Source organism: Salvia splendens, chromosome 5 (assembly GCF_004379255.2).
Source record: "Salvia splendens isolate huo1 chromosome 5, SspV2, whole genome shotgun sequence".
Classification (NCBI taxonomy): domain Eukaryota; kingdom Viridiplantae; phylum Streptophyta; class Magnoliopsida; order Lamiales; family Lamiaceae; genus Salvia; species Salvia splendens.
The window spans coordinates 39,379,318-39,392,451 of record NC_056036.1 but is presented as its reverse complement, the minus strand read 5'-3'; the positions used below and the strand labels follow the sequence as shown (position 1 = coordinate 39,392,451).

The 13,134-nt window shown below is 38.9% G+C and overlaps 1 protein-coding gene across 1 annotated transcript; it reads left to right on the top strand.

Annotated features, from left to right (window-relative positions):
* The first annotated feature begins 9,928 nt into the window (after nucleotides 1–9,928).
* LOC121804846 (probable inactive poly [ADP-ribose] polymerase SRO5) lies at nucleotides 9,929–12,272 on the top strand. The gene is made up of 5 exons (XM_042204543.1): nucleotides 9,929–11,131; nucleotides 11,219–11,460; nucleotides 11,547–11,683; nucleotides 11,765–11,860; nucleotides 11,967–12,272. The coding sequence occupies exons 1-5, from the start codon at nucleotides 10,593–10,595 to the stop codon at nucleotides 12,009–12,011; spliced, it is 1,059 nt and encodes a 352-aa protein (XP_042060477.1). The 5' UTR covers nucleotides 9,929–10,592; the 3' UTR covers nucleotides 12,012–12,272.
* Nucleotides 12,273–13,134: the final 862 nt, after the last annotated feature.

Here is a 13,134-nt window from a genome sequence, read left to right as displayed (position 1 = left end):
TGGGAAGAAAGAGGGAGACGACGTTCTTAAGTCACAGAAATAATTAAGTTTGATAAAGAAGTGCTATTAATTAAATTTTCCAATTTAATTAATATGCAAGTTTCTAAAATTTTCTAACGGCGAGCAAATGATAAAAGAAATAAAGTAGGGGCATGCATTCCTATAAGTATGTGAATTTCTCGAGTCTTATTAGTACGTTGTTTGTTTTCAAAAGGCTATCTCCCTGAGTTAAGGGTGGAGTCAGGAAAATTCAAGTTAAGGGAACTAAACGATCAAGGTGAACTTTCCTATCCTACATACTAATGTGGATAAAAATGCAAATTATTTTGAGGTGATATTTTATGAAAACTCAAACCTATGTTCGTTGTTATTTCAAGTGATGTTGTCTTGCCATAAATGTTTTGTGTATGATGCCTATCTGTTTGGCTAAGGCCAAGTGAATTATGAATGATGATATAAGTCAAATTCGGGTCCCAGTGAGGGTGGTGTCCCCGCTCGGACTAGTGTACACAAGCTACCTCTGACATGTTGGGCAGAGCAGGTGACCGTGGAAGGTGGCCACCTTCCCGGCACAAGAATACCTCTGACATGATGGGCAGAGAAGGTGACCGTGCGAGAACACCATCTCGACGGCACAATGTGATCAGGTATGGCTAAGTACAGGAAAAAGGGACTGCAGTCCACTGTGAATATTTTTAGTAAGCTCGAGGCCTTTTCAATAACACCCCCGAGTGTTACTGTGATGATGGCTTGACAATATTTTCAAATGTATATGTGTAATTTTCGGCAATGTGTTCACTGAGTACTTTTGTACTCAGCCCTGCATATATTTCTAAATGTGCAGGTTGAGCAGCGAAGTGGTGGAGGAAGTGCTATTGAGACAAGACATTTAATTCAGTCACATTTTGACTCTCGGAGGTTCATGTCTTCATACATGGAACCGCGTTCATTTGCTTCCGTTGTGCATCTTAAAAGACTCAAGTCTATTTTGTTCAAAACTCTGATATTTTGAAATTTTTACAAACAATTACTCGAGTTTTCATGATCGAGTATCTTTTCTTCTATATATCAGTACTTGGTTAGTAATGTCTTGCAACCAATATCTAATTTTATTTTCCCCTTATCTCTTGCCCCGCTTCTTTAATCCTCCCCTAGTCGCGATCAACCGTGTTTTCTATCCTTAGAAAATGCAGTCGTGACACACGGGGTTAACACCAGAAAATCGATGAGCACTAGGAGGGGAGTCTGACAGCAAAACGGACATAGTGGTACAAAGGAAATCAATTGGAGGATGAGAACCTAATGAAAGTACCAATTTGATAGGCTTTTGCCTATCAAAGGAATTATTTGAGTGAAATTGTAGAGAAAAAAAAAGAACAACCCTAGTTGAAGTTCTAGGGGGCGTTTCAGAGAGAATGAGATTAATTAATTTAATTATTCATTTTGCTTGATAATAATAAAAGACTTCACACATATTTATAATATGTGTGGTACAAAAGGATCTCATATAAACTAGAAAAGTAAATTAAAAACAAATCAAATCATAACCACTATGAAAAATAAATAAAATCAGAACACTCCGGAATAAAATAGAATATGAGGTCCTATCAAACTACTACTACTTCTTAGCGACTGATGTACAAGTCCTCATTATCATACACTACTACTCCTGATTTTATTTACAAATCACTAGAATTTTAATATTCAAAGCGTTAGAAGATTTCTTTTGAATACATGGATTCTTGATGATATTTAACATAAAGACTTTCTTTTATGAGGTTTCATAATGACCATGAATTTATCTTGTCACAAGATTAACTTGTTGATGATTCTAAGAAAAATCTACCAGTTTATAAATAGGGTTAGGCATGCACAAGGGTCGTAAACCGCCGGTTCCGGGCCCGAACCGGCGGTTCAAGGGTCGAGATATTCAAGAACCTGAACCGGCCCGCCTAGCTTCGGACGGTTCCGGTTCAGGTTCAAAAAACCGGCGGTTCAAAACCGCCGGTTTTCGGCTTGAACCGTCGGTTCCGGGCCGGTTCGCCGGTTCCACGATTTTTTTTTTTTTTTGCATTTTTCAACTTTTCAATTTTAATCAAATTACATTACACTTTTCAAGTTTGTTTTTGTATGCAATGTGAGTAAATAAAATTGAAAAAAATACGGCTAAAGTTGCAATTTTATTGAAATTGCATGTTTACAAATTACACGTTACTACAAGTTACAACAATTACAAATTGAAACATATGGCGGTCTTGAAGTGTTAAACAAAATTTAAATACAAATGAGACTACTAGTGAAGAACTAATTACAAATGACAAGAAACGACGTTGAAGTTCTTAAACGTATAAGTGTATTATATATATACTCTTAACCGGCGAAGAAGATCTTTCTACATAACTAAATTAAGGACACCTTTAGCAATTCAACTTTAAATGTTGAGTTTCGTCTAACAATCAACAATTATAGTAGAATTGTCAAAAGTTTCCCTCATTTAGCCGTATAGAGAAATATACTTCATCGACTAGAGTATATACAAATACAATTATGTAATTGTATTTGCATATTTTTAAAGTAGGAATTAATGGGAAAAAAAAGAAATAAAAGAAAAATGACTTGAGCTCAACTTAAATTAAAAATTTAAGTTGAGGTGCCTACGTATCCCAATTGCTCATTTGGCCCAATCATCAAGTAACATCACGGCTTCCATATTTTTCGCCGAGAGCTTACTTCTTGATTCATCCAAAACGCGCGAGCCAACACTAAAAGCGGACTCGACGGCGACGGTGGAAGCCGGAACAGAAAAAATCTCCTTGGCCATTGAAGCAAGGATGGGAAAATCTTTCTCGTGGGTTCCCCACCAATCGAGGACGTCGATTTGGGCGGGAGGAGTAGGACCTTCATCACCAAAGGAAAAGAGTGATTCAAAATATAAATCTAATTCACTGACCATACCTGAGGACCTTCCGCCGGTGCTGTAGTTGTATAGGTCGGCTAGTTGGGATTGCGCGTCGGGGTCATCATAATCGGCTTGAAATGCAAAGCCATAGTTATGTTGTGGAGGAGGGGGTCTTCTGACTTGGTGAGTAGTGTTATACTTGGTTTCATATTCGGTGTAGAGAGAACGCAAGTTAAACTCGAGGTTTTGTTGCACAACTGACCGGTCCGGGAGGTTTATTTGAAAGGTTTATGAGAGGTCGACTCTAAATTCGTCACTGGTATCAGATTGGATTGCTTGAAGGGGACCAAGATCAATTGAACTCAAATTGTTATAATAAAAATCTAAAATTCTCGTGGTACGTGCTAATTTCCATTTTGGATCCAATACTTTTGCAATCAAAAACACGTTAGGAATCTCACTGAAATACTTGAGCCATTTTTCAATCATACAATACAAAACGCACATTAACTCGGGAGAAGATGAAGCATTTTTCATTGCAGTTTTAAAACCAAGGGATATGTACATGCAATGCTCCAAAACACGAACAGCAGTGCAATAATAAACACCCGACAATTCAACAGTAGCATTTTTGAAATATTTGAACAATTTAAATAAAGCCAAACAGTTATCCCAACAACTATGCGAAAGATATAAATCACGGTAGGGGTTAGTTCTATAAAAATCACATAAAGCATCTTTATGTGTCAAAGTAGAATTCAGACAATCATATGTCGAATTCCATCTATGAGACACATCCATAGTAAAATTCGTGTACCTGACATTCTTTTGATGGCAATATTTCTTCCATGCTTTGCCAATAGCTGGCTTTTGATGGATTAATCTAACTGCATTTCTAATAGGAGAAACATGCTTTTGCCATAATTCAAGCGCATCCTGTACACATAAATTTAAAATATGGCAAATGCATCTTTGATGAAAATACTTACCTCCAATTACCGGTGTACAAGCCGCAATCAAATCGGCAATACTTGCGGTGTTGGCAGTTGCATTATCAAAACCAATAGAAAATATCTTGTTGCATAACTGAAACTCATTCAACACTTGTATAATCAAAGAAGCAATTTCGGGTGCAGTGTGTGGACTTTCAAATTCTCTAAAACCAATTAAACGCTTGTTCAAAGTCCAACTGTTGTCCACAAAGTGAACCGTAATACCCATGTATGAATGACGGTTAAAACAATCCGTCCAAACATCTGAGCAAATGTTCACCCTGTGGCCCATGTTAACTAAATAACATGATAATTCTACCTTTTCTCCAAGCACTGCCGAACGGTAGATCGTTGCACGGTCATTCTACCTATTCTTTTGATTGCTACATTCAACCCACTTTGCATAGTAACCTCAAAACTTTTGTCATCAAAAACATTAAAGGGCATATGCTTCATAGCCGCCCATCTAGTCATTGAATCATCAAAATTCTTTTTTTCATATTTAAATAGAGGCGCACCTGACGAACCTGAGCCGGAAGTTTAGTTGGCTTTGGGTAGAGGCAGTGCCGCATTCTACCGGATGCTTTGCCACTAAATGGCGACGGAGGGTGCCATATCCACCACCGGCGGTCCATTTGTACACTTTATCGCAATAGTTGCAGTAAACATGAAAGTCCGAAGTCTCTTCTTGAGAGTTCGGATCGTGAGGACTTGGAATCACCACCGGGACCCTCTTGTAGTGTTTGAAAAAAATGTCCGATTTCAAAGCTTTTGTCGGGTTAGCGGGTGCAGGGGGAGCAGGCATCTCCTCATTTCCACCGGTGCTAGAAGGAATACGAGAATGCGATCTATCCTCGTTGTTGTCCGAGTCCGACGATATAGTAACGTCGAACTCCTCATCTTGTTGGGAACGACCTCCCCTACCCCCACCTTGTTGCATTTCAGCAAGTAGCATGGCGGTCCTTTGATCTTCTTCCATCTACAAATATTATGTACGTAGAAGTTAAAAGTATGAACGCAAAAAAAATTTAATGAAATTTTGTGCATGTGAATTGGAAAACAAATTTTTCATTACTTACTTGCATGCGTTCGGCTGCCAATCGGGAAACCTCTTCCATAACATCTCGACGACTAGGTCGTCGAGATTTTGAGGGACGCGTAGTGCTTTGATCTTGGGCTATTCCCTTGCCCCGATCACCACGTCCCGATCCACCACGAGAAGAAGACATATTGAATATATTGATAAATGAAAAGTAATATGGACTTGGAATGAAATATGTATTAAGACGTATAAAAGAAGTGGTAAATTATGAGCACAACAAATATAGTAGTGACTAGTGAGTAGAAAGTGTAGAATTAAACTTGCGCAATTAGAGAGAATGAGGAGAGAATAGAGAAATGGAGATTGAGAATGAAATTCCGAAAATTCAAGGAATGAGGCAAGGAATAATGAAGGAGAAGTGGGGGTATTTATAGGAGTAAAATTGGATGAAAAAAAAAATTTTGAAATTTTGAAATCTGCCGTAAACCGCCGGTTTACCGCCGAAACCGGTGGTTCAACCCTAAACCGGCGGGTTGGTCACGGGTTGCGTCAGAAAACCGCCGGTTTCTGACCGAAAACCGGCGGTTTACGACCGGTTTTGCAGGCCTAATCACTGACCCTACGACCTAGCCTCTGAAAAGTGGCCGGAACCGGCGGAAACCGGCTCCCGAACCGCCGGTTTACCCCGTCAAACCGCCGGTTTACCCCGCAAACCGCCGGTTCCAACGGCTATCCTCAACCCCTACGCGAACCCTACGAACCCCTAACCTACGAAACACTGTTCGACCCTTCGAACCGGCGGTTCGAACCGCCGGTTTTGAACCGCCGGTTCAAGGGTCGAGATATTCACGAACCTGAACCGGCCCTTTCGACCCTTCAACCCGCCTGCCGGTTCAAACCGCCGGTTCCGGGCCCAGTTCCGGTTCATGAACCGGCGGGCCCGAACCGGCAGTTAACCGGCGGGCCGGGTCGGTTTGTGCATGCCTAAATAGGGTGAACTATAAAAAATAGTAGTCTCTAAACTTTTTTGTTTGCACGTATACAGTCCTCGGATTTTTAAAATATCATTTGCGGTCTCTGAATTTTGATATTTGCATGTTTTTTGTCTTTCCAATTTTGATATTCGGACTTAAATGCCTAAGGCCATCCGCAATGGCGCCTAGCGCACCGCCTAGCCGAGCGCCTGCTCTAGGCGGTCCATTGCAACCGCCCAGCGGATTTCAGAATTAAAAACCGTCGAGCGCTCGGCGGTTTCGCGGCGCTAGGCGGTGCGCTGGGCGATCCACTCGGCGCTCGGATCGCCTAGCGCACCGCCGAGCGGAATTTTTTATTTTTTTTTATTATCGAAACACTATATATACGCGATTTGCACGTCATTTTCATTCGCACCACTTGTTTTAACGAGTACTCTCTCTATCTTAATTTCTGTACAAGATCAACACCGAGAAATGAGTAACGCCGGTGGTAGTAGTGGTGGGGATGCTGAGGAGTACGATCGTATAATGAACGAAGCGCTAGAGGCCTATACGAACCGTGAGATTGATCGATGGGTGCAGAGGGCCTTGCAGCCGGCGGTACCTCGACCTCGCCCAGTGGTCCACCGCCGAGAAGTGATTGATCGTTATCACGTAGCTGCACATCAGCGCCTATACGAAGACTACTTCGCACAGGAGCCGCGGTTCAACGCCAACCATTTCAGGCGTCGTTTTAGGATGAGCAGGGCCCTGTTTATGCGTATTGTTAACACTTTGGAGCATCGATATCTGTATTTCCGCTTCAGGCAAGATGCGGCTGGCAGACCCGGCCACACACCTATTCAAAAGTGCACTGCGGCAATCCGGCAGTTGGCCTACGGCGGCACGGCAGACATGTGGGACGAGTACCTCCACATCGGTGAGACGACTGCCCTTGAATGTATGAAGTATTTTTGTCTGGGCGTGATTGAAATATTCAGTGATCAGTACCTTCGAAGCCCTACCCCCGAAGATTGCCAGGATCTTTTGCGGATGCACGGGGAACAGCATGGGTTCCCGGGGATGTTAGACAGCATAGATTGTATGCATTGGGAGTGGAAAAACTGTCCCGCTTCCTGGAAGGGGTTCTACACGACCGGCTACAAGGGGAAGAATCCTACAATGATCCTCGAGGCCGTAGCTGATTACCGGCTGCGGATTTGGCATGCGTATTTTAGGATAGCCGATTCGAACAACGACCTCAACGTCCTCAACTCGTCGCCACTTTTCAACGAGCAGTGCCAGGGTGTCGGTTCGGCCATCAGTTTTGTCGCCAACGGCAACCGGCATGATATGGGCTATTACTTGGTGGATGGGATATACCCTAGGTGGCCCGTCTTTGTGAAGACGATCCGATGCGCATCAGATGAGAGGAAGGCCTACTTTGCGGCACGGCAGGAGTCGGCGCGCAAGGACATGGAGCGCGCTTTTGGTGTGCTCCAGTCTCGATGGGCGGCAGTTAGACCACAAAGGAAAACGTTTCATTTCTAATGGGACAAAGAGAGTATAATTTTGAGTGATGTGGCTAGACTATGGCTGAGCTATTTGCTTGTTTTGATGATGTGACAGGAGGATTTTTAGTGTTAATGATGTGGCAGGAGGAGTTTGTGGCTAGGCTATGGCTGAGCTATTGCTGGGCTATTCCTATTGTGGATGACCTAAGTCATAGAGGATACTTTTGTACTTTTCTTGACCCCACTCATTTTATCGGCACACTTTTTTTAGCTTTAGAAGTAAAAAAGGAAATTATTTGTTGGCAAAAATAGAAATGACTCAGTTAACTTGAAATTTTCTAAAATAAAAAAATGACTCTATTAACATAGAACGGGTTGAGTATAAAACCTTCACTTTTATTTTAGAAGATACATGGTTTACAGTCACAGTCCCAAAGCCCATCTGATGTGAGATTAATACTTTAGCCAAAAACATGCTACTAATGTGTTTCAAATATTCACACTTAACAAAACTACCATAGTTTTTTTTCTCTGAAATATGATGATTTTGTATTTGTCGTGTATGTTGATACTGCAGAGATAAATAAAACCCCAAATAAAAGAATGAAATAACAAAGGAAAGAAGAAATGATCCAATGAATTGACCACATTTGATTATAGATGAGGATCGTTTGTCCCTATAGTTTTAAAATTTACTACACTGTTCCATTTAGCTATAGAAGAACTAAAATGTACAATAAAAATTAAGATGTAATATCAAATTAAACCCATAGGAAGATAAATATCACTCCTAATCAAATTTAAAATGAGAAATTATAAAATACAAAATGACAAATTGTAAAATTAAACATATACTCCAAACAAGATGACAAATTGTCAAATTAAACATATAAAAAGATAACAAATCGTCAAAGTACTGCAAACAAATCAAATCAAATCCAATGTGTGGCGAGTTTTCATACGGTATCTAAAATCTTCATAAAAGGAATAATTTAAAAAAAATTTGGAGTATAATTTTGCAGCAATTATTATATTCTGAATTAATTAAACTCTCTATGTGTAGACACCTCTAGACTCTAGTTGCTTCAGTTGCTTAATGATTTTTTCTTTTTTTATTTCTTCTATATTTATTCATTTCTTTGGCACAAAGTTTTGCGATCGTGCAAGTAGCATATGTCCTATTTTTCGCATAAATAATTGAAGAGTTGTAGAAAATGTGATCACCTTTAATTATACGTATATCCACACACGTCATTTCCGAATCATACTCTTTTTTTGACCTACTCCATCCACATTTTGCATGTTTTACCGTTTTCGTGTATATTATATCAAAGTCGACAAATAATTTTACACATCTCGTGAACAAAAATCAAAAGGTCGTGGGAAAAAATATTTTACATTTTTTTTATACTTTTCCGATTTTTCCTATATTGTTTTGATTTTATCATATAACATTTCTTCGTTCTTCTAAAATGGACCTTTAGATTTTCTTCATTAAGAAGATATTCATCATCCCGAAATAAAATAAATTAAATGAGTGCATGAAGAAAATAGTAATAGTAGGTTACAGTAATTCATCGTTTATGGAAATTACTCCATAAAAAAACACAAAATATACTATATTTGACCCCCTGTGGTCACACAGGCATCACAAGCGCAAGTTAGGTGAGAGCAATGAATAAAAATTACTCCTTTAGAAAAATAAAATTAAAAATAAAAATCAATACTTCTTTTCCAAACACTTAAATTGGCTTATTTCATTAACATAATATTAATAAAAATTACAATCTCATTTTCTCCCTCTATCTCTCCGATACATATGTATGCACATTTAATAAATTGCGTTTAGGCAATTACAATTTTCCAAAAGATAAATTATAGTAATACTTGTTTAACGAACTCTTCCCCAAGACCATTCTGTATTATGTCAAAAACTCAAATTCACGTGACTCATAGTCATAGTTGAAAGATTACGAATTCTAATTCTGTTAATTAATGGAGTATATTTTAATCACAATGATTAGTAACTCAATTAACTTATAAGTATAACTTAATACTCTGTCCGTCACTAATTACATACTTTTCTTTTCCAGATATATAGACTTGTTTTAAGGAAAAAAGTTGTAATAATTTTAACTCACATTTTAATATATAGTATATCCCTATTTAACTCTTTCTTTAACTTTTTAGTATTGATAAATCATAAAAATAAGTACCGCACTTGATTGTACGTTTAATATGTTAACCAAATATTGTTCAAATCCTTGTGAAAATTCTAATCAGTTTATACAATTTAATAATATAGTAAACACATTAATTATGACCCTAAACTTGGATTCCACTCAACAAACAAACCCAACAAAATTTTACTTGCAAATAACGTAAACGCCCCTGAATATTCGTACATGAACCTCGAACCCCAAACCCTGTATGTACGTGTTCTGATTGTCCACCACTTGCTAGATAAGGTCAAAGGGCAAAATCGCCATTTCAAACACCACGCTCTATATATATATTACCCCATCGTGTAAGATATGATCTGGCCGACCACCTTAAGCTTCAAAACCACCGGCTCCCTCAAAACTGACTGCCCAAACCAAATACGTATAAAAAAAAATTGACTCACGCACGCCACAACACACACTAAAACCAGAGGCGGTGTTTTCCGTTGCCTCTTTTTATAGTATGTTTTCGTTTTCCCACTGAATTGCATTACAAACCTCTTCTCCAAGAAACCTTTGTTTCTTAATATACGCCAAAGTCTTTGCACTTTGATCTGTGACTTTCTGCTAAAGTTTGCTTCTTGCCAAATGGGCTTTTGAATTCTTCACCTCTTTTACGCTGTTTTAGTCTTTTAAAAATTTAATCTTGCTAAATGGTTTGCTTACTTGTCGAATCTTTCTTGAGGGATTGATTCCTTTGAGATATAGTCTTTCTTTTCTGTAGGAATCCATTCTGTTCTTTAATTCTACAGCTTTCCTCGTCGATTGTTTGCTTCGTTTCTTCTTCGTAACGATTTTTTAGGTGTCGTTTTCAGAGTTGTGCTATGGCCGTATTCCAGCTAGTTTTAATTTTTTAGTTTGCTGACTTGTTTTGAAGATTGGACCTTTTCAAATCGATTAGCAAATTCTAGTTTTCCTACCTTCTTCGAATTTTCTCTGAGTGTCGTCAAGCAAACAAACTTTTGTCGCGATGTGCAGCGAAAAAAATGATGGCAATTTGGTTTCCGGATCGAATCACGTTTCAGCTGAAAAGAGGGGCCAAAAATTGACGCTCTTTGAAGATCTTCTTCAGGATTCAGACGCTGTAAATTCAAATAGTGATGTATTCAACGGCGATTCTTGCCCCTCCGACTGCGAGAGCGGCGTTTCCGGCGGCGAAAACAAGATCGGATATTCCGTCGGAAATGGCGGTGGGGAGGAGATTTATGGGATAATTACGAAAAACTTTGTGTCTAGCTTGGGCAGGAGTGGATTCGATGCCAAAATTGAGGGGATTCATCGGATTGATTTCTCGAGCTTCGGTAGCAGAGCAAAGCTTCAATCTTTCTGTATATACTCGAAGGCGGTTGGGATGAAGTGCAACGGAGATCCCAATGTGAAATACGCTTGGTTTGGAGGTTCCAAGAGTGAGATTAATGCGATTCTCTCTCATGGTTTCTGCCTTCCTGCGACCAATGGGAGTCACGGATATGGTGTTCATCTCTCCCCAGTTAATCAACCTGTTGAAAGGTAACCCTAGTTTTTGTTGGTTTTGGCTTTGTGAGTTTGGATTAGTTAATGTCAATGTTAATGTGAGTGCGTTTTGTTTGAGTTCAGTTTGCCGTTGGCTATTGCTGATGAAGATGGCCTAATGCACATGTTGCTTTGCCGAGTGATAATGGGGAAAATGGAGGCTGTTTTGGGTGGCTCAGATCAATACAATCCGAGTAGTGAAGAGTTTGATTCCGGCGTTGATGATTTAGCCTCTCCTCGAAAATACATTGTGTGGAGTTCGCGTATGAACACTCACATCTTGCCCGAATACGTGCTCACTTTCAAAGCATCACCTAATCACAGAGGTGCGGATTTCTTTTGTAGTATGTTTTTGTTGTATTTGAGTTTCTTGATTGTATGTTTACTCATAAATATACTGTTTTGATTGCAGAAAAGCAGAGGCATTTGCAGACTCCCAGAGTTCCGAAATCGGATTGGATGCCGTTCCCCACCCTCATTGCAACACTGACCAAGTTCTTGCCTAGTGATGCCATTGAATCCATTTCTAAGTTTCACAGTGATTACCGGGTATACATGATTTCATAAAAATGAGTGATTTCTTGCATCGATGAAGGCTGTTTTTTTTTAACATCTCTTTGATTTTTGCAGAAGCAGAAGGTAACAAGGCACGAAATGATTCAACGTGTGAGGCATATAGCAGGGGACGAGCTTCTGATGGCCATCATAAAATCTTATAGGAGCAAGGTATACATTGGTGATCATTTGATTGGATTGTGTTTACTTCAAATGTTTTTGAATTCTTGAGTTCAGGCCATCAAACTGATGATGCTTACTTTGTAAACTTGTGCAGACAAAATCATGTTTGAATGGTGTTTCAAGAGGTTTGAGGAAATGAAGAGAAGAATAGTTAGTTGGTTGTGATGAGAAGTATGTGTGAAGCTGACAACCTAACATGATTGGACATACATACCATGGAAGATTTACTCAAATATTACTACATACAGTCAGTCATAACTCATAAGGGAAGGGGGTAAAAACCATAAGGAATTCTTTTTCCTTTCCCAGCTTTACTACTCTTTACCCAAACTCTTTTTACTTAAGGCGTTGTAATTCAGGATTTTTCGTGTTGAATTTCATCGGTTAAGCTTTTAGTTTACCATTTTATACCCTTATGACGATATGATTTTTGAGTTTTTTTAGAAACACATTTTGAGGCTATATAGATTCTATATGGTGTAAAACGTCAAAACCTAGATGGGAAAGAGTAGTTGAATAATATGTATCGGTGGATATTTTAGTTCGTTTTTTAATATATTTGAAATGGTAGAAAATGAGATATAATTGAATAGTATGGGCCTAAACAAGTTGGTTTGGAAGCACGAAGAGTCAAGATAGGGGTTGATTGCAAGTTGCAAGTTTTCCATTAACGACCCTTCAAATAAGACAGCCCTGATGTTACTTGGATAGCAAGACTACATGCCTGCATTTATTTACTTACTTTGACGAGGGAGACAAATATCAATATCTGTCTGGTTGTCTAAGTAATCACATAAATAAATGAAATAAATATATTGAAATGGGACTCGTTATAAAGACTCTTGAATCATGATGTTGAATCGTTGATATCCATGATTCCCTTTCAAATTAATTTTCTATTTACATTGATGTCTTGCAGTTGTTTTAGGTTTTAGAAATTTTATGCTCCGACCAACATGAAAAAAAAATAAGATTATTAATTATTAGTACTAATTGATGAAATTGTAGTGAGGATGGAGATATTTGTTTATAGATGTAAGAGATCATCGTATAGATTAAAAATTAAAGCATGACTCACTATTGGTTGAAGAGCGCGCAATGACTGCATGATATGTTTTTCATAGCATCGCGCAACGTAGACGTCATGCTCGATTCTTTTATTGAGCATGTCAACGCCAACATCATGCTCAGATCACGACAAAAAAGAATGGATGTTGTGGAAATGCGGTGGTCAAGGGCAACGCTAGTTAGTGGCGTGGTCG

What these genes read in the sequence shown, in the direction of transcription:
- LOC121804846 (XM_042204543.1), top strand. Translation starts at nt 10,593, where the DNA reads ATGTGCAGCGAAAAAAATGATGGCAATTTGGTTTCCGGATCGAATCAC. An exon ending in AGCATCACCTAATCACAGAG is followed by an intron (nt 11,461 to 11,546) that starts GTGCGGATTTCT and finishes TTTTGATTGCAG; the next exon opens with AAAAGCAGAGGCATTTGCAG. An exon ending in AGTTTCACAGTGATTACCGG is followed by an intron (nt 11,684 to 11,764) that starts GTATACATGATT and finishes TGATTTTTGCAG; the next exon opens with AAGCAGAAGGTAACAAGGCA.